Source organism: Hypanus sabinus, chromosome 4 (assembly GCF_030144855.1).
Source record: "Hypanus sabinus isolate sHypSab1 chromosome 4, sHypSab1.hap1, whole genome shotgun sequence".
In the NCBI taxonomy this organism is placed as follows: Eukaryota; Metazoa; Chordata; class Chondrichthyes; order Myliobatiformes; family Dasyatidae; genus Hypanus; species Hypanus sabinus.
In genome coordinates, this window is record NC_082709.1 from 174,439,563 (window position 1) to 174,466,377 (window position 26,815).

Here is a 26,815-nt window from a genome sequence, read left to right on the forward strand (position 1 = left end):
TAGGAGGGATGGATTAGATTGATCTTGAGTTGGTTAAAAGGTCAGCACTGTGAGCGGAAGGGTTTCTACAATGCTTAATGTTCAATGTTTTATTCTGACAAAGAATCTTCAACCCAAAATATAAACCTACTCGACCTGAGCGTTTCCAGCATTTCCTGTTTTTATTTCGGATTTCAGAACCCAAGTTGCTCAGTCTACATTGTGTGAAGGTGGCCCAAGATATGTATGTGTGTGTCCGGCGTAGACCATCGGCCAAAATACTGGGAGTGCCCAATAATACCTTATTTTTCCTGCCACTGCCTACCTTGAAAGCACTGTCTCAATCCAGAGCAGGCTTCCAGTGTCGAAGGACATGGACCTGGCCGTCTCAGTTAATGTGGGTGTTATACTTATCCATATTTCTCATAATGAAGGAGGCTATTCAACTCACTGAATCTATGCAACATACACAAAATGCTGGTGAAACGCAGCAGGCCAAGCAGCATCTATAAGGAGAAGCAGTGTCGATGTTTCGAGCCAAGACCCTTTGTCAGGACTAACTGAAAGGAAAGATAGTAAGAGATTTGAAAGTAGGAGGAAATGCAAAATGATAGGAGAATTTTCCCCTCCCCCTCCTACTTTCAAATCTCTTACTATCTTTCCTTTCAGTTAGTCCTGACGAAGGGTCTCGGCCTGAAATGTCGACAGTGCTTCTCCCTATAGATGCTGCCTGGCCTGCTGTGCTCCACCAGCATTTTGTGTGAGTTGCTTGAATTTCCAGCATCTGCAAATTTCCTCGTGTTCACTGAATCTATGTCTGCTTTCAGCCTCAGTTTTCCTCATCCAATTCCCAAAAATCTAATGTCTAACCATGTAACATCAACTCCACCCCAGTTCTCCTACCACCTACCTGCACTGGGACTGATTTAAGAAGGCTGCAGTCATATCCAGAAAGACAAGATAAACTGGAAAAGGTTTTCATTTTCAGTCCACTATATTACCTATCAAATGAACGAGTGCAAAAAGATGTCCTGTTCCCTTGAATGTCCCGGGTAAAATGCCACAATACTGAAAACCTGAAGAGCGTTTCCAAGCGGATTCCCTAGGAGAGAAATACAAGTGAATAATTAGTAGTGGATATGTGCTCCATGTTCAACAACAGAATCTTCATTTTGCAAAATGGCTGTAGAACTCAAAGCCACCAGCAATTTTATAGAGGTGACCACAATTGGATTATTGTGTAGTGTTCTGATCACGTTGTCATAGAAAGTGTGCAGAGAAGATTTACAGGATGTTGCCTGGATTCAATGGCCCAAGTTAAATGGAGAGGTTAAGCATGCTCTGTTCCTTGGACCGCAGCAAATAGAGGGGTAACCTTATAACATTGTCTAAAATTACAAGTGTAGAGATAGGGTTAGGTTGATGGGTCCATGATTAGTCATGGTGTCATTAGAAAAGGTTTGAGAAGAAAAGCAAATCAGCCATGTCTGAAAGACAGAGCAGAGCCGATGGGCTGAATGGACTAATTCTGCTCCTGTGTCTTATGGCTTTTTCCCCCTTGGAGCTAAAAACTAGATTTAAGATGAGAGATGAATGATTTGAAAAAGAAATGGGACCTGAAGGAAAATTTCTCCTCACAAAGGATGGTGCTGGCTACCAGAGGAAGTAGTTAAGGCTAGCACAATGATGCATTTGAAAGACATTTGGTTAAGTACACAGATAGGAGGGGCTTAGAGGGAAATTGGCCACGTGTGAACAAATGGGACTTATCTGCCGGTCACCATGGTCAGCATGAATTGGGCTGAACAGCCTGTTTCCATTCTGTGTTATGCCGTAACTAAGTGGAACATTTGACTGGGAGTTCTTCAGAAATCAGTTGGAGTACCGATCACAGTATTGGAAGTAAACGTTACAAATAAATATCATACTGGACAACCATGGCAAGACAAAATGGGGGAAAACAGCAGCATGGCACTTTCACTCTTGGCTGCACTTCCTTTTTTAATTAGACTCATTAGAGTTTTATTTGGTCCAGAATGGGTCCGGAAGGGGACACACAACTCGTTATCAAAGAACAGAGCCAGTTCTCAAAGCACACAGCTGGTTACACTGGACCAAAAGCATTTTACTTCCTGAATATGTTTGGCCGTATCTTATGGATTTTGGGCCGATGATCATGAAAATCACTGTGAAGTCTCCCAATCATGCACCATTTTATTCTGAAATTGACTAGATTTGTTATTTCAATCCATAATTCTAGTCAGTTAAAATGTCCCCCACGACACAAGCTGAGAAGTTTCTTTATCTTATCCAGGCATGCCTGAGCAGGCTTAGGCAGGGCGGATCCTGCATGGCAGGACATGTTTTAAAAATACTATAAATTTCCATGAAAGATTTCAGTATTTGAGACAGATGTTTCCCAGCATAACTGATAACAAGATTAAGGAAGGCATTTTTGTTGGTCCACAAATCAAACAGGTCATCAATGACAGACAATTTGAAGAACTTCTAGTGGGACCAGAGAAAATCGCCTGGAAGACATTAAAGGATGTTGTTGAAATTTTTCTTGGCAACTGCAGAACACCAATCTACATGCAGCTGGTTGACAAGGATACAAAACTATGAAGTGCAAAATGTCACTAAAGATTCATTTTCTGCATTCCCATTTTGACTTCTTCCCTGCAAAACGAGGCACTGTCAGTGACGAGCTTCACCAGGACATTATGGTCATGAAGAAATGATATCAGGGTGACTGGAATCCATAAATGCTGGCTGATTACTGTTGGACACTTAAGTGAGAAGCCTCAGACACTAAATACAAATGAAAATTATCAACAAAATTGGAAGACAGCAAATGTCACACCACTTTTTAAAAAAGGATTTTTTAACTAACTATAGGCCAGTTAGTTTAACATCTGTAGTCGGGAAAATGCCTGAAGCTGTCATTAAGGAAGAAATAGGACACATTTAGAAAGGAGTGGTTCCATTAGACAGATGCTGCATGGATTCAGAAAGGACAGGTCCTGTTTGACAAACTTACTGGAGCTCTTTGAGGACATAATGAGTGTGGTGGATAGAGGGGAACAGGTGGATGTTGTATACTTGGATTTCCAGAAGGCTTTCGATAAGGTGCCACACAAGAGACTTAGAAATAAGATACGGATGCATGGAGTCAGAGGAAGTATATTGGCATGGATAGTGGATAGTGGCAGAGAGTTGGTATAAATGGGTGTTTCTCCAGTTGGCAGTCGGTGAAGAACGGGGTGCCACAGGGGTCGGTGCTGGGCCCGCAGCTGTTTACCATTTACATTGATGATTTGGAAGAGGGGACTGAGTGTCACGTAGCAAAATTTGCTGATGACACAAAGCTGAGTGGAAAAGCAAATTGTACAGAGGATGTACAAATTGAGTGAACAGCTGATTTCGGAAGGGAAGGCAGTTTTTACTACTCAGGACAAAAGAGAGGCAAGATTGTGCAGGTGTGTGACGTCAGCCAGTAGAGCACAAAAGGTTTAAAAAGAATATTGCAATGTACAGCGGACAGAGTCAGAGAGGGTAGCGGAGTGAGAGGCAGCGGAGTGAGAGGCAGCAGAGTGGTAGGGCTTTGACTCAACGGGCTTAGGCGGTAACGGGACAAGGCGAGGTAGGAACTATGTGTGTGATGCCAGTGTTCTGTGCTCGGTGTCAGATGTGGGTGGTCCTGGAGTCTCCCAGCCTCCCGGATGCCCATATCTGCACCAGGTGTGTCCGAGTTGCAGCTCCTAAGGACCAAGTTAGAGAACTGGAGATGTAGCTCGATGACCTTCGTCTGGTCAGGGAGAGCGAGGAGGTGATGGAGAGGAGTTATAGGTCACACCAGAACCACAGGAGACAGACAAGTGAGTCACAGTCAGGAGGGGGAAGGGGAAAAGTCAGGTACTAGAGAGTACCCCTGTGGCTGTACCCCTTGACAATAAGTACTCTTGTTTGAGTACTGTTGGAAGGGACAGCCTACCTGGGGGAAGCAACAGTGGCCATGCCTCTGGCCCAGAGTCTGGCCCTGTGGCTCAGAAGGGTAGGGAAAGGAAGATGAAAGCAGTGGTGATAGGGGACTCTTGAGTTAGGGGGTCAGATTGGCGTTTCTGTGGATGCAGGAATGAAACTCGGATGGTAGTTTGCCTCCCAGGTGCCAGCATCTGGGATGTTTCAGATCACATCCAAGATATCCTGCAGTAGCAGGGAGAACAGCCAGAGGTTGTGGTACATATTGGTACCAATGACATAGGTAGGAAAAGGGAAGAGGTCCTGAAAAAAGACTACAGGGAGTTAGGAAGGAAGTTGAGAAGCAGGACCGCAAAGGTAGTAATCTCAGGATTACTGCCTGTGCCACTCGACAGTGAGAATAGGAATAGGATGAGGTGGAGGATAAATGCATGGTTGAGGGATTGGAGCAGGGGACAGGGATTCAGAATTCTCGATCATTTTTGGGGCAGGTGTGACCTGTACAAAAAGGACGGGTTGCACTTGAATCCCAGGGGGACCAATATCCTGGCGGGGAGGTTTGCTAAGGCTACTGGGGAGAGTTTTAAGTAGAATTGTTGGGGGGTGGGAACCAAACTGAAGAGACTGGGGAAGAGGTGGCTGGCTCACAAATAGAGAAAGCTAGGAGACAGTGTGTGAGGGAGCACAGGCAGGTGATAGAGAAGGGATGCACTCAGACCGAAGGTTAGAGCGTGGATCAGTACTTGGAGATGTGATATGGTGGCCATTACAGAGACTTGGATGGCTCAGGGACAGGAATGGTTACTTCAAGTGCCGGGTTTTAGATGTTTCAGAAAGGACAGGGAGGAAGTCAAAAGAGGTGGGTGCGTGGCACTGCTGATCAGAGATAGTGTCATAGCTGCAGAAAAGGTGGACGCCATGGAGAGATTGTCTACTGAGTCTCTGTGGTTGGAGATAAGGAACAGGAAGGGGTCAATAACTTTGCTGGGTGTTCTTTTATAAGCCACCCAATAGTAACAGGGATATCAAGGAGCAAATAGGGAAACAGATCCTGGAAAGGGATAATAACAGAGTTGTTGTGATGGGAGATTTTAATTTCCCAAATATTGATTGGCATCTCCCTAGAGCAAGTGGTTTAGATGGAGTGGAGTTTGTTAGGTGTGTTCAGGAAGGTTTCTTGTCGCAACATGTAGATAAGCCTACAAGAGGAGAGGCTGTACTTGATCTGGTATTGGGAAATGAACCTGGTCAGGTATCAGGTCTCTCAGTGGGAGAGCATTTTGGAGATAGCGATCATAATTCTATCTCCTTTACAACAGCATTGGAGAGAGATAGGAACAGACATGTTAGAAAAGCGTATAAATAGAGTAAGGGGAATTATGAGACTATCAGGGAGGAAATTGGAAGTTTAAATTGGAAACAGATGTTCTTAGGGAAAAGTACGGAAGAAATGTGGCAAATGTTCAGGGGATATTTGTGTGGAGTTCTGCACAGGTACGTTCCAATGAGACAGGGGAGTTATGGTAGGGTCCAGGAACCGTGGTGTACAAAGGCTGTAATAAATATAGTCAAGGAGAAAAGTAAAGCTTACAAAAGGTTCATTGAGCTAGGTAATGTTAGAGATCTAGAAGATTATAAGGCAACTAGGAAAGAGCTTAAGAAGGAAATTAGCAGAGCCAGAAGGGGTCATGAGAAGGCCTTGGCGGGCAGGATTAAGGAAAATCCAAAGGCATCCTACCAAGTATGTGAAGAGCAAGAGGATAAGACATTAAAGATTAGGGCCTATCAAGTGTGACAGTGGGAAAGTGTGTATGGAACTGGAGGAAATTGCAGAGGTACTTAATGAATACTTTGCTTCAGTATTCACTATGGAAAAGGATCTTGGTGATTGTAGAGATGACTTGCAGCAGACTGAAAAGCTTGAGCACGTAGATATTAAGAAAGAGGATGGGCTGGAGCTTTTGGAAAGCATCAAGTTGGTTAAGTCACCAGGACCGGATGAGATGTACTCCAGGCTACTGTGGGAGACGAGGGAGGAGATTGCCGAGCCTCTGGTGATGATCGTTGCATCATCAATGGGGACGGGATAGCCCAGAAAATTATATACCAATGAGTCTTACCTCAGTGGTTGGTAAGTTGATGAAGAAGATGCTGAGAGGCAGGATTTATGTACATTTGAAGAGGTATAATATGATTAGGAACAGTCAGCATGGCTTTATCAAGGGCATATCAGGCCTTATAAGCCCGATTGAATTTTTTTTGAGGATGTGACTAAACGCATTGATGAAGGAAGAGTAGTAGATGTAGTGTATATGGATTTCAGCAAGGCATTTGATAAGGCACCCCATGCAAGGCTTATTGAGAAAGTAAGGAGGCATGGGATCCAAGGGGACATTGCTTTGTGGATCCAGAACTGGCTTGCCCACAGAAGGCAAAGAGAGGTTGTAGACGGGTCATAGTCTGCATGGAGGCCGGTGACCAGTGCTGTGCCTCAGGGATCTATACTGGGACCCCTACTCTTAGTGATTTTTATAGATGACCTGGATGAGGAAGTGGAGGGATGGGTTAGTAAGTTTGCCGATGACACAAAGATTGGAGGTGTTGTGGATAGTGTGGAGGGCTGTCAGAGGTTACAGTGGGACATTGATAGGATGCAAAACTGGGCTGAGAAGTGGCAGATGGAGTTCAACACAGATAAGTGTGAGGTGGTTCATTTTGGTAGGTCAAATATGTTGGCAGAATATAGTATTAATGGTAAGACTCTCAGCAGTGTGGAGGATCAGAGGGATCTTGGGGTCCAAGTCCATATGACACTTAAAGCAGCTGCACAGGTTGACTCTGTGGTTAAGAATTTAGGAATTTAGGAGCCAAGAGATATTGTTGCAGCTACATAGGACCCTGGTTAGACCCCACTTGGAGTACTGTACTCAGTTCTGGTCACCTCACTACAGGAAAGATGTGGAAGCCATAGAAAGGGTGCAGAGGAGATTTACAAGGATGTTCAAGCAACACACACAAAATGCAGGTGGAACGCAGCAGGCCAGGCAGCATCTGTAGGGAGAAGCACTGTCGACGTTTCGGGCCGAGACCCTTCGTCAGGACTGCATTTGCCTTTTAAATTCACTACTGCGTTTCCTCCTGTTTGCTTTACAAGGATGATGTTGCTTGGATTGGGGAGTAGCCTTATGAGAATACGTTGAGTGAACTTGGCCTTTTCTCCTTGGAGCGACGGAGGATGAGAGGTGACCTGAGAGGTATATAAGATGTTGAGAGGCACTGATCGTGTGAATAGTCAGAGGCTTTTTCCCAGGGCTGAAATGGTTGCCACAAGAAGACACAGGTTTAAGGTGCTCGGAAGTAGGTGTCGGGGTAATTTTTTTACTGAGAGTGTGGTGAGAGTGGAATGGGCTGCCGGCAACGGTGGTGGAGGCGGATACGATAGGGTCTTTTATGAGGCTTTTGGATAGGTACATGGAGATTAGAAAAACAGAGGGCTATGGGTAAGCCTAGTAATTTCTAAAGTAGGGACATGTTTGGCACAACTTTGTGGGCCAAAGGGCCTGTATTGTACTGTAAGCTTTCTATGTTTCTATGTGGAGAGTCTGCAGAGGGATATAGATGACAGGTTAAGTGAGTGGGCCAAGGTCTGGCCCAATGTTGGTAATACAATGTTGGTAAATGTGAGATCATCCACTATGGAAGGAATAATACAAGAGCAGATTATTTAAATGGTGAAAAATTGCAGCATGCTGTTGTGCAGAGGCACTTGGGAGTGCTTGTTTATGAATCGCAAAAAGTTGGTTTGTAGGTACAACAGGTTATTAAGAAGGCAAATGGAATGTTGGCCTTCATTACTAGTGGGATTGAATTCAAGAGCAGGGAGGTCATGCTGCAACTATACAGGGTACTGGTGAGGCCGCATCTGGAGTACTGTGTGCAGTTCTGGTCTCCATACTTGAGGAAGGATATACTGGCTTTGGAGGCAGTGCAGAGGAGGTTCACCAGGTTGATTCCAGAGATGAAGAGGTTAACCTATGAGGAGCGATTGAGTCACCTGGGACTATACTCTCTGGAATTCAGAGGAATGAGAGGGGATCTTATAGAAGCATACAAAATTTTGAAAGGGATAGATAAGATAGAAGTAGGAAAGTTGTTTCCATTAGTAGGTGAAACTAGAACTAGAGGACATTGCCTCAAGATTCAGGGAAAAAAATTAAGAATGGAGATGAGGAGAAACTGTTTTTCCCCCAGAGAGTGGTGAATCTGTGGAATTCTCTGCCCAGGGAAGCAGTTGAAGCTTCTTCAATAAATATATTCACATTCCCATGGTTACCAGAGTCACAAATTGCTCAGCAAGTCCCCTCTCATTAGCACAATTGTAGAACAAGGAGGAGCTACTGGGATAAAGGAATCATAGAACACTACAGTACAGAAACAGGCCCTTCAGCCAGGCCAAACTATTATGCTGCCTCATCCCATCAACTCGTGTCTGAACCATAGCCCTCTGATCCATGTAGCTTTCCAAATTTATCTTCATTATTGAAATCGATCCTGCATCCACCACTTCCGCTGGCAACTCATTCTACATTCTCACCACCCTCTGAGGGGAGATACTCCCCCTTGTATTCCCCTTAAACACTTCACCTTTCACCCATGACCTCTGGTTTCCATCTCAATCTTGAGGATTCTGGTTCATTCTGAAGGACCGGAGCTGACAAGAGTCTGGTCAATATCACAGGGTGGCCCAGAACTGACCAGACATTGACCACACAGCTCCAGTCAAATTTATCAACTTGATCAGATGTTTGTTGCACTGACCATTCAGGTGAGAACCTGGAACAGTACAGCACAGGAAAATGACCGTTGGCCCACAACGTCTGTACCAAACACAATGTCAAATCAAACTAAATTACTTCTGCTTTTACATGTTTCATACCCTCTTCATCCTGCTTGTGTTTCAATTAATTTCTAGTAACTAATTTAAGTAATTAAAAAAAACTTGAGGTAAAATTGAATCCTTTTCAACGACTTTGGTTGATTAACAGAAATGCTCCATCCAGGGGGTACTGTACTTGCACGGTCTAATCTGGATCCTTCTCCCTGCTCCAACAATCTGTTGAAGCCACAAGGATCAAGTGCAGGTACAATCTGGCCCTTTGTGTGTGGTTGATTGAACTGTTCTCGGAAAAGTTGCTGCCCTTGCCCATTTCCAAATTTCAGGAGGAACTGCTATCTGCGATACGCAGCCAACAGCAGGAGCTTTGTGAATTGAGGGCAGAAATTCAGTTGGAACTTGTGCAAAGACTCATTAGGTGGAGCCCAAGGCTCCATTATGGGACATGTGGAGCGAATTATGGTCACACAGAAAGAACAATAACAAAGACCGACAGATTGGATCTTGGCAGAAGATTATGAAAGAAATTAACTTCTTTATCAGAGTTCTCAAAAAGGTGCTAATGTTAACATAGAAAGTGAAAAAAATACATCTCTGGAGACAAAGAGCAGACCAAAAAGGATAACCAAACCACCTCAGAGACTGATTGAGAGCCTAGGAGTGAATAGGGTACTGCATTTGCTCATTACAATTGAAGTTCATGTAAATATCTTTGTTGGAAAGCATTGTTGCTTCTTGCAGTTTTTTGACAATATTGTATTGTGTTGGGTTTTTCTTTAAAGGGGGAAGGTGTGTTATTGTATGTGTACATAGTAAAGAACTGCATTTTGCAGTGTGCAATGTGGGAAGTCATCAGACCCAAGTGGGGACTGAGGTCCTTCTAGGAAAGATCAAGAGTAATCAATTCCAAATTCCTCTGTGCTCATTTGGCTTCATATCAGTAACTAAGTTGCTACACAAGATGTGACTACAAACAGTCCTGCCACATAGAATAAAGGTAGTGGAGATGAGTGATAACTGAAAGACAGTGAGCAGAAAATTCCCATTGAAAAGAAATACGAGGGAAATAGGATTTAACTCGGCCAAGCTCTGTTACAGACAATTACTGGAGACTGCACAAGAGCCAAGGGCCAACACTCACAAGCAGAGACGCAGAGTCTGGGTCCCATGATACTGGACATCCCAGTTCTGACTGAGATTGATCACAATGCATCATTATTCTTTATTTTATTTTAGAGGCATGGCAACTGGCCTCTCCAGCACAATGAGCCCGCACTATCCAAATACACCCATGTGACCAATTAACCTGCTAACCTGTACACCTTTGTGGAAGGAAACCAAACAAAATCCACGTGGTTATGGGGAGAACGTACAAACTCCTTACAGACAGCAGTGCAATTGAACCTGGATCACCAGCACTAACCACTACGCGACCGTGCCGCCCACCCTGCCTTCCCCCCACCGCTGCAGGTGGCATGCCGTGCAATCTGCAAGAGTTTGAGTTTATGCTTACGATCAAAAGTTTGAAAAAGGAGAAGTGTTCCTTCCACCAGCCATTGGTAACGAGACTAATACAAGTGCAAGCTCTACACCACGACGTCGGTGTCTAGCACAAAGTTAATGGAAAAACGAATCTTGGCATATTGTTATCTTGCAAGTGAGAAGTGAAACAAATCAAAACCTCAATGTATAATAACAACTAAATCCTGTCAATCAGAAGCAAAGTCCTGTACTTCTGAGGCAGAATTAAGAAACGTAAAATATGTTCATTAACAAGAATAATTTGAAGTCAGGAGCCCAATCCCAATCCACGTAGATTTTCCTGAGAATTCAACAGATCGCCATGCAAAAATTAAGGAACCAGGCGGAAGTGTGGATAAAATTCAACAGGCAGAGAATTTAAGCTCCAGTAACTAATCTACCAGCAGTAAACTTTCAGGATTTGTGGTATTCACTTAGTGGCTTCTTTATTAGGTACACCTGTACACCTGCTTGCTAATGCAAATATCTAATCAGCCAATCATATGGCAGCACAAGCAGATGTGGTCAAGTGGCTCTGTTGTTGTTCAAACCAAACATCAGAATGGGGAAGAAAAGCGCTCTAAGTGACTGTGACTGTGGAATGATTTTTGGTGCCAGGCTGGGTGGTTTGAGTATCTTGGAAACTGCTGATCGCCTGGGATTTTCACATACAACAGGCTCTAGAGCTTACAGAGAATGGTGCGAAAGGCAAAGAACATCCAGCGTGTGGCAGTTCTGTGGGTAAAATCGCCTTGTTAAGGGAGAAGTCGGAGGAGAGTGGCCAGACTTGTTCAAGCTGACAGGAAGATGACGGTAGCCCAAATAACCACCCGTTACAACAGCGATGTGCAGAAGCACTCTGAATGCTCAACACATCAAAAGTGGAAGTGGTTGGGCTACAGCAGCAGGAGACCACACCAGGTTTCACTCCTGTACCTAATGACATGGTTCTTTCCAAAGCTGATTCCTGTGGTCTGCCCACGTCATTATTTGTTTGGGAGCCCACCAAAAGGGACTGGAGTATTACCAGATATCAAACTGCATAAGGAGGAGCTCTCACTCCTGAACAACCCTTGCAAAGCTGCAGCAGAGCTTTTCCAACTATCAATTATTACCATTTAGAACACAGGAGCATGCCCTTCCATTGAGGCACAGTGCAAAAGTCAATAAATTCTCTTGTGCCTGTAAATGATCCATTTTCTCCATATTCTAGTTCAAGCTCGTTTAATTGTCATTCAACCATACCTACACGAATACCATGAATACAACCAAATGAAATAGCATTACTCTGGGGCCAAGATGCAAAATACAGTACTAACAGTCACAGACAGTACAAGGCACAAATGGAATAGCAAGCACATATAAGATAGCAACAAAATACAGTCACACAAAAAAAATATATATAGTCCAAGACCTCAAGACCATGAATGTAACAGCAGTCTGCACTCAAATACAATACATCTCGTCTCCTGCTGAATGAACACTAGGGGGCAGCACTGACTCCAGCTTGCACCACACCATCACCAGCATTCTGGTGGAGCACACTGACTTCAACGCCTCTTTCCTGGGCGGCTGTACACAGGTGACACTGCAGCTTGAGGCCTAGTCCCCTTTATGACCAAGGCCACACAGCTCCCCCACCGTCCGCCAATAAATCAGTGAATTGGATTTGCAGCATTCCACATTAACAACGCCCAACAGGGACTTGCGATTACGAGGAAAGTTGATCACTCGCTGTTGGACCACACACCTTCACACACGGACTCCTCCAACACTAAAGTAAATTGGTAGAAGCTGCTAGCAGGGAAGTTAGCAGAGCAGCAGAGGTATGCGTTTCTGGGAAAAATGAGGAAGGCAGAGAACAGATATATTCCAAAATGAAGAAATACTCAAATGGTAAAATAGTACAACTGTGGCTGACAAAGGAAGTCAAAGCCATTGTAAAAGCAAAAGAGAGGGCATACAACAAAGGAAAAATTTATGAGAAGATAGAGAATTGGGAAGTTTTTAAAAACCTACGGAGAGCAACTAAAAATTATTAGAAGGGAAAAGATGAAATACAAAAGCAAGCTAGCAAATAATATCAAAGTGGATAGTAAAAGTTTTTTTTCAAATATGTTAAAATTAAAAGAGAAACGAGAGTGGATTTAGGACTGCTAGAAAATGAGGCTGGAGAAATAATAATGAGGGACAAGGAGATGGCTGATGAACTAAATGAGTATATTGCGTCAGTCTTCACTGTGAAAAACACTTGCAGTATGCCTGATGTTGTAGTGTGTGAAGGAAGAGAAGTGGGTGCAGTTACTGTTACAAGAGAGAAGGTGCTCAAAAAGCTGAAAGACCTAACGATACACAAGTCACCCGGACCAGAGGAACTGCACCCTAGGGTTCTGAAAGAGGTAGCATTAAAGATTGTGATGGCATTAGAAATGATCTTTCAAAAATCATTGGACTCTAGCATGGTGCCAAAGGACTGGAAAACTGCAAATGTTACTCCACTCTTCGAGAAAGGAGGAAGGCAGCAGAAAGGAAATTATAGACCAGTTAGCCTGACCTCAGTGGCTGGGAAGACGTTAGAGTCAATTGTTAACAATGAGGTGATGGAGTACCTGGTGACACAGGACAAGATAGTACAAAGTCAGCATGGTTTCCCTTCAGGGAAAATTCTGCCTGAAGAACTTGTTGGAATACTTTGAGAAGATACAAGTAGGATAGATAAAGTGGATGCAGTGAATGTTGTATATTTGGACTTTCAGAAGTCCTTTGACAGGGTGCCACACATGAGGTTGCTTACCAACTTAAGAGCCCATGGTATTACAGAGAAGTTACTAACATGGTTAGTACATTGGCTGATTGGTAGGAGGAAGCGGGTGCGAATGAACAGATCCTTGTCTGGTTGGCTGCGAGTGACTAGTGGTGTTCTGCAGGGGTCGGTGTAGGGACCACTTCTTTTTAAGATGCAATAGATGGCTTTGTTGCCAAGTTAGCAGATGATACAAAGCTTGGTGGAGGGGCAGGTCGTGTTGAGGAAACAGGTAGGATGCAGAAGGACTTAGACAGATTAGGAGAAAAGGCAAGAAAGGGGCAAATGAAATACAGTGTTAGAAAATGCACGGTCATGCAGTTTGGTAGTAGAAATAAATGTGCAGACTATTTTCTAAACAGGGAGAAAATCCAGGAATCTGAGATGCAGGGGGAATTGGGTGTCCTTGTGCAGAGCACCCTGAAAGTTAACCTGCAGGTTGAGTCGGTGGTGAGGAAGGCAAATGCTGTGTTAGCATTCATTTCAAATTGTCTAGAATACAAAAGCAAGAATGTGATGCTGAGGCTTTATAAGGCACTGGTGAGGCCTCACCTTGAGTGTTGTGAACAGTTTTGGGCCCCTCATCTTAGAAAAGTTGTGCTGGCATTGGAGAGGGTCCAGAGGAGGTTCACAAGGATGATTTCAGGAATGAAAGGGTTATACAAGAACGATTGATAGCTCTGGGTCTGTACTCGCTGGAATGCAGAAGGATGAGGGGGGATCTCATCGAAACCTTTTGAATGTTGAAAGGCCTAGACAGAGTAGATGTGGAAATGATGTTTCCCATGGTGGGAGAGTCTAGGACAAGAGGGCATTGCTTCAGGTTAGAGGGGCGTCCATTCAAAACAGAGATGCAGAGAAATTTCTTTAGCCAAAGGGTGGTGAATTTGTGGAATTTGTTGCCACATGCAGCTGTGGAGGCCAGGTCGTTGGGTGTACTTAAGGCAAAGAATGATATGTTCTTGATTGGACATGGCATCAAAGGTTACAGGGAGAAGGCTGAGAACTGGGATTGAGGAGGAGATTAAAAAAATAGGATCAGCCATGATTGAACAGCAGAGCTGACTCGATGGGCCAGATGGCCTAATTCTGCTCCTGTGTCTTATGGTCTTAACACCCCTCTGACACAGACATCCGCACAATCCACTCCAAGAGCTGCTCCTTCAGCTTCTCTGTCAAAAAGCAACTCATAGATGGGGTAAACCTGCAATACTTTAAGTTCTTAATGTCCATCTTGCAATCATAAAAAATACATTTTAGAAAGACAATTAACACCTTTGTTTGACCCCATAGAAATCACTGCAACTAAGCATGGCACCATCTTACTGGAAGCCTCTTTAACAGTACTACTTTACCTGCTTCCTAACAGCCCATTCCATGTCCGTGTCAATAAAAAAAATCTTGCCTCTCCTTTAAACTCCCCCTCTCAACTTAAAGGCACGTCTTCTAGTACCTTTAGTACATTTCTATCCTGGGTAAAAGATTCTGACTGTCTAACCCAGAGGTCGGCAACCTGCGGCTCCAGAGCCACATGCGGCTCTTTGATCTCTGTGATGCGGCTCCCCGTGGTTTGTTAGCTTTTGAAATGTAATTCGAAATTTGAAGATTATGGTGATCTTGTACAATATGAAAACTTTGCGGAGACACCGAACCGGCTCACAATTAGCTACCGTTCCGGCTAAGGGAGATAGCCTACGGGGGTTTGTGAGTACGTGCCTTTTGGAGCATCCGCGCCCACGGGGACGGGTTGAGGGAGGCTTTAAAGCAAGGCTGTTTAGTTCGAATAAAGTTACCTTTGACTGCAGTGTCTTTATTTTAGCGCTGCGTGTAGCACACCGCTACAACGTGTTTTTTATCACTATTAATATACATCACAACTGCCAATGCCTGACACCCGCCAGTGCGCGCATTCTTTTAATTCTTCGATCTAAGGTAGGCTACCTACAGAGTAACCTTCAACCCAACGTCTTTTTTTCGGAGTTCAAAATGTTTTTGTTGCATGCAGAAATGTAATTTCGTTTTCTCTGCAGGAGTTCATCAATTTCATAAATGCAACACATTATAGTTTGTTTATACATAGCATAAAGGCAAAAAAAACCCGTTGTATGCAGTGTTATTTCATTTTGTGGCTCCCAGTGTTTTCTTTTCTGTGGGAAATGGGTCCATAATGGCTCTTTCAGTGGTAAACGTTGCCGACCCCTGGTCTAACCAATCTATCCCTTTCAATCTTATAAACTTGCATCAAATTTGCCTTAAGCCTCAGACACCCCAAAAAAACCAGCCCAGATTTGCCCAACCTCTCCTTATAGCTCATAGCCTCTAATCCAAACAGCATCCTGGAAAATCACTTCTGCTCCCTCTCCAAAGTCCCCACATTCTTCCTGCACTGGGACAATTAGAATTACACACAGTATGGAAAGTGTACAAAGTCACACAGTCAGTCAAACCAAAAGTTCGCATAGTTCAGTAGTTTTTAAAATTCTGTAGACATTCAGAGCCAATAAAAGTTATTTTCATACTTTAATGAAGTACTGAAAAGATTCTAAAAAGCGCAAAGCAACAAGTAATCAAAAACCATTAAAACAATGAAAAAACACAATTACCTTCTCCAATATTAGACTCTTGATTGGTCAGGGCATGAAAGGATACAGGGAGAGGCAGGGGACTGGGGCTGAGAAGATCAGCCATGATGAAATGGTGCAGCAGACTCGATGGGCCAAATGGACTAATTCTGTTCCTATGTCTTATGACCTTTCACCTGTAGTTCAGTCAAGACCAATGGGGTTTAGGGACTTGTATCCTCATGGCGATTCCCCAGGACAGCCAGAAGGCAAGTCAACGGGACTGGGTGATCACTAGATTCCTCATGAAGTATCTCAGCAGAGTAAGTTAACAGATTTCGCCCTCCAAAATTATCAGCATGGATAAAAATAACTAATATGTCTAAAAGGATTCCCTGGATCGTTTACAGATACGCCACAGGAAAAGCTTCTTGACAAGTTGCGCTGCTCCGCACATGGAACAGTACAGGCCCTTTGCCCCACGGCCTGAATCAGAATCACTTTATTGCCAGTATGTGAAACATACCAGAACCGATTGTGGTTCGGTGTCAAGCATCAAACACAGGACAATACCATAACAGACAGCACAACAGCAACCAACAAGTTACAAGACAATAGTGCAAACAGCCATCAGCAATCAACAACTAGCAAAACAGTGACATTTGCGCCAAAGTCAATAATAAAACTTAAATAGATATTAACATATGAACTGACTCAACAGAGTAAGGAGAGCAGGAAAAACCATTTAATGGATATTGTGCAGGGACAGTTAGGGTATTACACCCGAGTGAGTTTTGTTGAGAAACTGATAGCTGCAGAAAAGAAGGTTATGAGGAGATGTGTAGTCCTAGTAGTGATGGACTCACTCCCTCCACAGGTACAAACACACTCCCTCCGCAGGTCTCCCTGATGGCAATTTGGTGAAAAGGTCACCTACGCTAAGATCAATCTAATGCTTCATTCCCACGTTGCCCTCCACTTATCTTTCATCCATGTGCCTATCTAAGAGTTGTTTAAATGTTCATAATGTATCTGCCTCTGCCACCACCCTAGAGGGTGTTTCATTCACCCACAACTCTCTGTGTAAAAGAAAGCTATGTCTGACATCTTTCCTACGAACACCTTAAAATTATGCCTCCTCACATTTGCAATATCTGCTGATTCGAATTAGATTATTGTCACGGACACCCCTCAACACTGGACTGATGCACCTGCTGAGAGTGACAGACATCACTCAGTCTGTCACAGGCCAATCACTTCCTTCCATGCAGCCCACTTTCTTGGTACATTTCTGCAGAATGGCGAGAGCATCAACCCTGCCTGGGAGAACATGCAACAGCTTAAAAACCCAGAAGTCCAGCTTTATAACAGCTTCCCCACCACTGCTGTCAAGCTTCTGAACCAACCAGCTCTTTCACACATCTCCTTCCTGTTGGTGCTGCCGTGTTCTCAGACTCTTAGTTCTACTTCTCGTAATTACTCCATTATTAGATTAGACAGAGGAGCTTCATTTGTCACACGTACAGTGAAATATACAGGTTAACGTATCGTTTGCATCAATGACCAACGCTGTCTGAGGATGCGCCGGGGCAGCCTGCAAATGTTTCACCAAGTTTCAACACTAACTTGTACAATACCGTGCGAAAGTCCCAGCTCAAACACCAGGAAATCTGCAGATGCTGGAAATTCAAACAACAACACACACAAAATGCTGGTGGAACGCAGCAGGCCAGGCAGCATCTATAGGGAGAAGCACTGTCGACGTTTCGGGCCAACGTGTCAACAGCGCTTCTCCCTATAGATGCTGCCTGGCTTGCCGCGTTCCACCAGCATTTTGTGTGTGCTGCTTATAGCTCAGATGCCTAGGCTTTTGCACAATACTGTAGTAATTCTATGCATCGCATTGTGCTGCGGTGGCAAAAAGTAAACTAATTTCATGACATCTGATTCTGATATGGTTCTCTATTGTGGACCTGGGTGACTGTCAGGAGAGGGAAAGGGGCAGCAGAGAAGAGTACCCCAATGGCCAGTCCCCTCAATCGTAAGAATGCCACTTTGGATACTGATGGAGGAGGGGGAGGGATGAGCTACCAGGGGAAATCGCAGTGACCTGGCTCTGTGCCTCAGCAGGGAAGGGGGAAGAAGAGAAGTGCAGTAGTGATAGGGGGTTCCATAGAGGAGCAGACAGGAGACTCGGAGGACGTAAAAGAGACAGCTGTATGGTAATGTTGCCTCACAGGTGCCAGGGTCAAGGATGACGTAGATCGGGTCGAAGCACTCTAAAGGGGGAGGGTGTCAGAGAAAATGACTATCACCGATTAGACTTAAACAAAGACACAGGCCCTGGAATTCCATTTAGCTACTTTATAATGTGATCATGGACAGCCAGCTACGACTTTGCTAAAGCAAGCACAAGCACAGATTTTTACACCTTCAAATACATGCAGGGATGTGATGCTGAGCAATGGTTGGTCCGCTCAGCTGTTTAAAAAAAAACTAGAGGGAACATTGTAAACACCAGTGAGGGTAAGATTAGGGTGGTATGACACATGAATGCACAGCTGAGGAATTGGTACAGGGGGCGAGGGGTCAGATTGCTGGATCATTGGGATCTCTTCTGGGGAAGGTATGACCGGTACAAAAGGGGACAGGGTACGCCTGAACTCAAGGAGGAACAATTTCCTTGTGGACACATTTGTTACAGCTGTTGGGGTGGGTTTAAGCTGATTTGGCAAGGGGCTGGGAAATGGAATGATAGTGCTGATAATGGGGCAGTTGTATTACAAACAGGGGCAAAGTATAGTGGGACTGCTAGCACAGACGGACGGACGATAGGGCCAAACTGCAGTCAGTGAGACGAGTTGAAGTATAACACACAACATACAAAACAAAGAAAATGATCTTTTTGTGCATTTAGGTATCGTCAGAAATGACACTGTGGCCGAAAGGTGATCACAGTGGGAAGATATTGGAGTCCATGATGAAGGATGAGGTTTCGGAATTCTTTGAGGCACATGATAAAGCAGGTCAAAATCAGCATGGTTTCTTTAAGAGGAAACCTTGCCTGACAATCTATTGACACTATGTATATTCGCTTAGAAGTTGAACCAAATTGGAAGTCCTTGAGGAAATAACAGGCTAGATAGACAAAGAAGGGTCAGTGGATGTTGTGTACTTGCAATTTCAGAAGGTCTTTGACAAGGTGCCGCTTATGAGGCTGCTTGACAAGTTAAGAGTCCATTGTAACACAAGAAAGGTATTGGCACAGATAGAAGATTAGCTGGCTGGAAGGAGGCAGTGAGTGGGAATAAAAGGAGGGCTTTTCTGGTTGGCTGTCGGTGACTAGCGGTGTTCCACTGGGGTCAGGAGTAGGATCACTTCTTTTCAAAGATTTTACACGTCAATGATTTGGAATTGATGGCTTTGTGGTCAGTCAGGTTTACAGACGATACAAAGGTGGGTGGAGGGACAGGTCTTATTGAAGAAACAGGAGGTCTGAAGAAGGACCTAGATTAGGAGAGTGGGCAAAGTGGAGATGGTATGTAGTGTAGGGAAGTGTATGGTCATGCACTTTGCAGGAGGAATAAAGGTGTACACAGTTTTCTAAATGGGGAGAAAAAGGGACTTGGGAGTCCTTGTGCAGGATTTCCGAAAGGTTAACTTGCAGGCTGAGTCAGTGATAAAGGAGGCAAATACAATGTTAGCATTCATTTTGAAAGGACTGGAATATAAGAGCGAGGATTTAATGCTGAGGCTTAATAAGGCATTGGTCAGACTGAACTTGACAAGTATTATGAGCAGCTTTGTGAAACTTATCTTAGAAAAGTTGAGCTGGCATTGGAGAGGACCCAGAGGAGGTTCACAAGAATGATTCCAGGAATGAAAGGGTTAACATATGATGAGTGTTTGATGGCTCTGGGCCCATACTCACCGGAGTTTAGAAGAATGAGGGGGATTTCATTGAAACCTATTGAATATTGGAAGGCTTAGACAGAGTGGGTGTGGAGACGATGTTTCCTATAGTAGGTGAGTCTATTGGAATAAGCCTCATAATAGAGGGATATCCCTTTAGAACAGAATAAGGAGCGATTTCTTTAACCAGAGGGTGGTTAGTCTGTGGAATTCATTGCCACAGATGGCTGTGGAGGCCAGGTCATTGTGTGTATTTATAGTGGAGGTTGATAGGTTCTTGACTAGTTAAGGTGTCAAAGGTTACAGGGAGATGGCAGGAGAATGGAGTTGAGAGGGATAATAAATCATCCATGATGGAACGATGGAGCAGACTCAATGGGTTGAACAGCCTCATTCTGCTCCCATGTCTTATGGTTGATGACCTTAGCGCTAGCTGTTAAATTTACACAGCATCTGAGCAAAACACTTCAGCAAATGAAACTTACTTTATTCTTGTGAAGCAAGGCCTGGCAAATAATGTCCTCGCAAAGGTTGGCGGATGGAGCAAGGCAGTGCAGCTTATAGAAGAGTTCAACACAGGCACAGTGGTGTTCTCTGCTCTCTTTGTCCAGCTGGTTCCACAGCACGTTTGCAGCCCGCTGTGTTAAAGCAATTGGAGAAAGCGTAAGCTTGAACAGTTTCTGCAGGTTCAACATACAATGCAAAGTAACATGGAAGAATTAAGGCCTCAGCGTCTTCCAGAGCAGAAAAATAGAACTAAATGATTTTGGGCATTTATCAACAATTGCCATTCATTACAGAAATTAACAGCTGATTCATTTTCCCTTTAATAACAACAAGTGCCCAATTTTTCTCCATAGGTAAACACATAATTAGCCCTAAACTATATGATTTTTTCCTTTAAAAACTGCACTGAAAGGACCTTTTATTCTTCTCCACAGATGCTGTCTGACCTGCTGAGTTCCTCCAGCAATGTCAGTGTATTGTTCTACACCAATGAATCTCTTGTGTTTATACAAACAAGTCTTTTTTTAAATATATAAACAGACTATGTATAGAGTGGACCTCACATTTTTCAATTTTTGTTTAGTTTAGGGGTGTTAGAAACTAAGAAACATAGAAAATAGGTGCAGGAGTAGGCCATTCAGCCCTTCGAGCCTGCACCACCATTCAGTATGATCATGGCTGATCATCCAACTCAGAACCCCGTACCTGCTTTCTCTCCATACCCCCTGATCCCTTTAGCCACAAGGGCCATATCTAACTTCCTCTTAAATATAGCCAATGATAAATACGGCCTCAAATGTTTCCTGTGGCACAGAATTCCACAGATTCACCACTCTCTATGTTGTATTTAATTATTTGTGACAAAATCAAGTACGTCCAGTTAGAAAAAAATTCTCAGGTAAATGCAACACTTCAGTTTCTATAATATCTGCAATTAATTAGCAATAACCATAAATAACAAGAACATTCCAAAACATCCCCTGCCATCTGTGCCAGGGTTACTCACTGGTGCATTCCTACCTTTGACTACAAAGTTATGTCCAAGAGCCATTCTTTAAATCAATTGTATCGCTGGCATTGTAAAATATTTGTTAAAGAGTTCTATCAAAGTTACATTTTATTCAGTTTTCAGTGATGGATTTCAAACATCCGAAAGGTTGAAAAAGTCCTAACTTCACACTGAAATAATAATTTCCACATCGGGTACCTGATAGAAATTAGTGTTGTCTGCGATCAGCTTCAGAGTTGTTTGTGTAATGGGTGGCGCGGTTATCATCTGCAGCTTCTCAATAAACGTTTTATATTCAGAGGTTTTGTAACGCTTGACCTTGTCTTCAATAACAAGTGCTAACGAGTGAGAGCGATTGATGATTTCCAGCAAAGTGGATATTGCAACATTCTGCACGTCACAGTCGCTGATACAACACGATAAAGTCATGAGTGATTTCAGCCAGAGGGGAAGACAAGCATCAGCATCACCTGCAGGATGTAAATAAAAAGGCAGAATTCATTAATATCATTATTATTATAAGAGCATAAGACATAGGAGCAGATTAAGCCATTTGGCCTATTAAATCTGCTCCACCATTTCATCACAGCTGATCCATTTCTCTTTCAGCCCCAATCTCCTGCCTTCTCCCCATATCCCTTCATGTCCTGACCAATCAAGAATCTATCAACCTTTGCCTTAAATATACATAAAGACGTGGCCTCTACAGCCAACTGGGGCAAAGAATTCCACAGATTCACCACCTTCTGGCTAGAGAAATTCCTCTTCATCTCTGTTCTGAAAGAACACCCCTCTATTCTGAGGCTGTGTCCTCTGGTCTTAGACTCCCCCACCATTGGAAACATCCTTTGCACGTCCATTCTATCAAGGCCTTTCAAAATTCAGTAGGTTTCAATGAGGTGCCCCCTCATTCTTCTGAATTCCAGTGAGTACAGCTCTAGAGCCATCAAACACTCCTCACATGAGAAGCCTTTCCATCCCAGAATAGTTTTTGTGAACCCTCTTTGAACCTTCTCCAATATCAGCACATCCTTTCTTGTCATTATACCCGGCACCGACATGGTCTGTAAGGAGTTTGCATGTTCTCCCCGTGACAGTGTGTGTTTCTTCTGAGTTTCCTCCCACACTCCAAAGACCAGTTGGTAGGTTAAACTATCATTGTAAATTGTTATGTGATTAGGCTAGTGTTAAATAGGTGGAGGAACTCTAGTGGAGCAATTCCGTGCCAAAGATCAACCACCATTTATACTCAACCAATTTTACTCCTCCTGCGGTATCACCAATTCCTCCCACATTCTACCAATCACCTGCAGACCAGGGGCCACTTACAGCAGCCAAATATCCTACCCATCTGCCTGCCTTTACAGTTTGGGAGGAAACGAGAGCAGCCAAAGGAAATCACTGGGGGGTAGGGTGAATCTATCGGCTCCGCACAGAGCAGCACCAGAGATCTGGAGCAAACCCGGATCATCAGAGGCTGGATCTCTATACTCCCCCTCAATTTTAGACCAGAGATCCATTAGCCTATTGTGGGAGAAAATTAAGAATATTCTTGAATTCTTACAAGGGCTCAAGGGTTAACTTCAGTTTTACTAACAAATAAGGAATTAATCGTTAAGCTTTGCCTTGAATAGACAAATAAGGAATTAAATGCTAAGCCTTACCTTGAATAGACGTGTCATGTCTTTCACGTCCTATGCAAGATGTGGAGGTCTAACTATACTTCAAATGCTAAGACTAAAACTGGAACTATGTTTGCTTCATTGCACGAAAAGCAAAATGATTTTTACTTCTGCTATCTGTACCTTAGTGCTTCTAGTCACGTATGACCGTAGTATAAATAAGACTGAAGTCTCTTGGTCAGGTAGAACTGTGGAGCTCTGCTTTTAGGAGCCTGTGCTCTCCATGATATCATGTGACAATAAAGATTTCAGAAGCAGATGCTCTCTGAGTCCGACTGATCTGTAATACTTTTCCACGACACCTATAACACGTTTGATGTCCAAGGTGCCACAACCTAAGATGATAAATTCCCAAGATTCACAATGCTTTACGTAAAGGAACACACACAAAATGCTGGAGGAACTCAGCAGATCAACATCAATAGAGGGGAGTAAACAGATGACATTTCAGGCTGAGACTCTTCATCAGGACTGGTGAGGAAGAGTGACGAAGGTGAATGGAGGGAAAGGAGCACAAACTGATAGGTGAGGCCAAGTAAGAGGGAAGGTGTACACACAAAATGCTGGAGGAACTCAGCAGGCCAGGAGCATCCATGGAAAAGAGTACAGTTGACATTTTGTGCTGAGACCCTTCAGCAGGTCCTGGTGGGTAGAGGAGGGGAATGAAGATGAAGTAAGAAGCTGGGAGGGCATAGGTGGAAAAGGAATTTCTCCTTAACCCTAAAAAGCATTCTACGCCGCTGTGTGTGCCATCTGAACTTAAAAAGAGCAGTAATAAATGGCAAAGTCAGAGCTTGTGCCCAAGGAAGATGATTTTTATAATGACTTGGAAGAGGTTAGTAAGTTTGCAGATGACATGAAAGTTGGTGGTGTTGCGGATAGTACAGAAAGTCATTGAGGACTACAGCAGGACACTGATAGGATCCTGAATGGGCAGATGGAATTCCATCTGGAAAACTGTGAAGTGACACACCTTAGGAGGCCAAACTTGAAGGCAGATTTCAAGGTTAATACCAGGACTTTTAGCAATGTGGAAGAGCAGCGGGATCTTGAGATTCACATGCATAGACCTCTTAAAGTTGCTGTGAAATTGATAGGATGGTTAAGAAGTCATATGGTAGGTTGGCTGTCATTAGTCAATTGAGTTCAACAGCCACAAAGTGGATGTTTCAGCTCTATAAAACTCTGGTTAGACCACACTGTACTGTGTTCAGTTCTGGTTGCCTCTCTAATGAAAGGAGGTGAAAGTTTTAGAGAGGGTACAAGGAGATTTACCAGGATACCACATGGACTAGACAGCTTCTCTTATGAGGAAAGGTTGAGCAAATCTGAGGCCAAGTTTTTAAATGAAAAAAAATTAAACAGAGTGGTGAGCGTGTGGAATGGCCTGCCAGGGATGGTGACAGAGGCAGATACATTAGGGACATTTAAGAGAGTTCAGTAAACACACAGATGAAAGAAAATGAAGAGCTACGTGGGAGGGAAGTGTTGGACAGTATCAGGTGCCGAAAGGCCTGTGCTGCTCTATGATGCAGACATCAGCTTACCGGCAAATTGGAGCGCAGAGGAGTGAAGGCTCTCGATCTCCCTGAAGGACACGTAGACAGGAAAGCTGCTGCAATCCAGGAGCAGCTGGCAGATAGCGGCAAACGCCAGGCGACACTCCTGCGTCACCTCCTTCACCTCCTGCAGCATGCGATCCATGTCCCAGCTCTCACCCCCGCTCCCCCTGTCGCCTGGCGTGAAGGCGCCTTGCTGACGGCTCTTCACCTTCAGCGGCGGCCCACGGACAGAGAAGAACTCGGAGAGCATTTGCTTAAACTGCGGCATGGTGATCTGCCCCTTCTCCCACATCTTCTGCCCCTCGGTGACCGCTTTCTCGTCCTCCCCCTGGGCCCAACATTTCATCCCGAAGATGTACTTCAAGGTGAAGTGCGCAAGGAGCCCCTGCGTGTTTCTCAGGGTCATCTGAATGCTCCCATTGTTCCTCCACACGTTGACGTTTTCAGACGACACCCTCGGCTGACTAGCGTCCTGGGATCGCTCAATCGGCATGACACTCAAACCAATTCCGCTGTCCTCTGACGGCAGCGGGGGATAGGTCGAGTCTGTGCCATCTTCTGGACTGTGGTCACCGTCAGATGTCGTCTCACCGGCTTCCTCCTGCGAAGGACTCTGAAATGAGCACAGTTAATAAAAGTACATCACGAGGAAGAGGCAAATTCGGACCAAAACAAGAGTCTCAGATCAATAGCAATAAACAAGCTACCAGAGAAACTCGGCGGATCAAGCAGCATCCGCGGGAGGAAAGGGAACGTGGATGGCTCAGGTCAAAACCCTGCATCAGGACACAGGGCCCTGATACTGATCAACTGGCTGAGTTCCTCCAGCAAATTGTTTATTCAGCATCAGAGTCAGGATTACCATCACTGGCATATGTTCTTTTGCTGCAGCAGTACAGTACAACACATAAAATATACTGTAAATTATAAGACCATAAGACATGGGAGCAGAATTAGGCCATCCAGCCCATTGAGTCTGCTCTACCATTCCATCATGGCTGATTTATTATCCCTCCCAATCCTATTCTCCTGCCTTCTCCTCTTTGACACTCTTATTAATCGAGAACCTATCGGCCTCTGCCTTAAATATACCCAATGATTTGGCCTGCACAGCCGGCTGTGGCAATGAATTCCACAGATTCACCACCCTCTGGTTAAACAAAAACTTCTCCTCATCTCTGTTCTGAATAGACGTCCCTCATTCTGAGGCTGTGCCCTCTGGTCCTAGACGGTCACGTTACAGGAAATACCCTCTCCACGTCCACACTATCCAGACCTCTCCATATTACAATTCAAAATAAATATAAAACAATTAAATTAGTTCAAAAAGAAAGCAAAGAAAGTGAGGAGGTATACTTGGGTTACATGAGTGAATCTGCAGATGCTGGAAATAAATTAAAAAAGCACAAAGTGCTGGCAGAACTCAGCAGGCCAGACAGCATCTATGGGAGGAGGTAGTGATGTTTCAGGCCGAAACCCTTCATCAGGAGAAGAAGGGTTTCTTCCTTCCTGATGAAGGTTTTCGGCCCAAAACGTCGTCACTACCTCCTCCCATAGATGCTGTCTGGCCTGCTGAGTTCTGCCAGCATTTTGTGCTTTTTTAGGTGCACTTGGGTTCATTTTCCATTCCGAAATCTCATGGGGAGGGGAAGAAGCTGATCCTGAAATGTGAGTGTGTGTCTTCAGGCTCTTGTACCTCTTCATGGCAGTAATGAGAAGAGGGCATGTCCTGGGAGCTGGGAGTCCTTCATAATGGATGCCACCTTTTTGCAGCATCATCTTTTGAAGTTGCCCTCAATGGTGCGGAGTCTGGTGCTGACGATGGAGCTGGCAGAGTTTACAACCCCTGCAATGTTTTTCTAACTCTGTGCAGTAACCACCCCCCCCACCCACCCCCTCCATAAAAGACAGCTATGCAAAAAGAGAGCACAAATGTCCTTGCTCCATATTCCAACCTCTACTGTAATGACAGAAACGCCTTCAATGTGTCCCAAATTTCAATTTTAGAGAATAATTTGAATCGGAATCCAGTTTGCTGGATGTGGAAAGGTAGTGTGCAGCAGGGGCAGTGAGTGGGGCAAAAATCCCAACAGTAACAAACTACTTGCTTCTTGGCTCTTCATAAAATGAATGAAACTTATTGGCAGGCCAATCAGACCACAGAAAAACAAACTGCTTCATCTTGTACTTTAGTTTTTTATTCTTATGTATTTCAAGGTACCGCTGCCACAAAGCAGTAAATCTCACGACGTACCCCAGTGATATTAAACCCGACTCTGATTCAGCAGCTGCTGGAAATCTTCACACAGAAAACACTGGCGGAACTCAGCAGGGAAACAGCCGAAGTTGCGGGCCCAAGTCCTCATGGAGGGTTTCAGCCTGACACATCAGCTCCTTATCCCCC

General features: G+C 44.2%; 1 protein-coding gene across 3 annotated transcripts in view; it reads right to left on the minus strand.

Annotated features, from left to right (window-relative positions):
- dop1b (DOP1 leucine zipper like protein B) overlaps positions 1-26,815 on the minus strand; it is a 204,075-nt gene that overhangs the window by 102,807 nt on the left and 74,453 nt on the right. For all 3 annotated transcript variants that reach the window (XM_059968854.1, XM_059968855.1, XM_059968856.1), the window contains 4 exons: positions 24,397-25,024; positions 21,366-21,637; positions 20,137-20,289; positions 981-1,081 (listed from right to left, as the gene is read on the minus strand). In XM_059968854.1, coding sequence (XP_059824837.1) covers positions 981-1,081; positions 20,137-20,289; positions 21,366-21,637; positions 24,397-25,024 — 1,154 coding nt within the window. The remainder of the gene's footprint in view (positions 1-980; positions 1,082-20,136; positions 20,290-21,365; positions 21,638-24,396; positions 25,025-26,815) is intronic.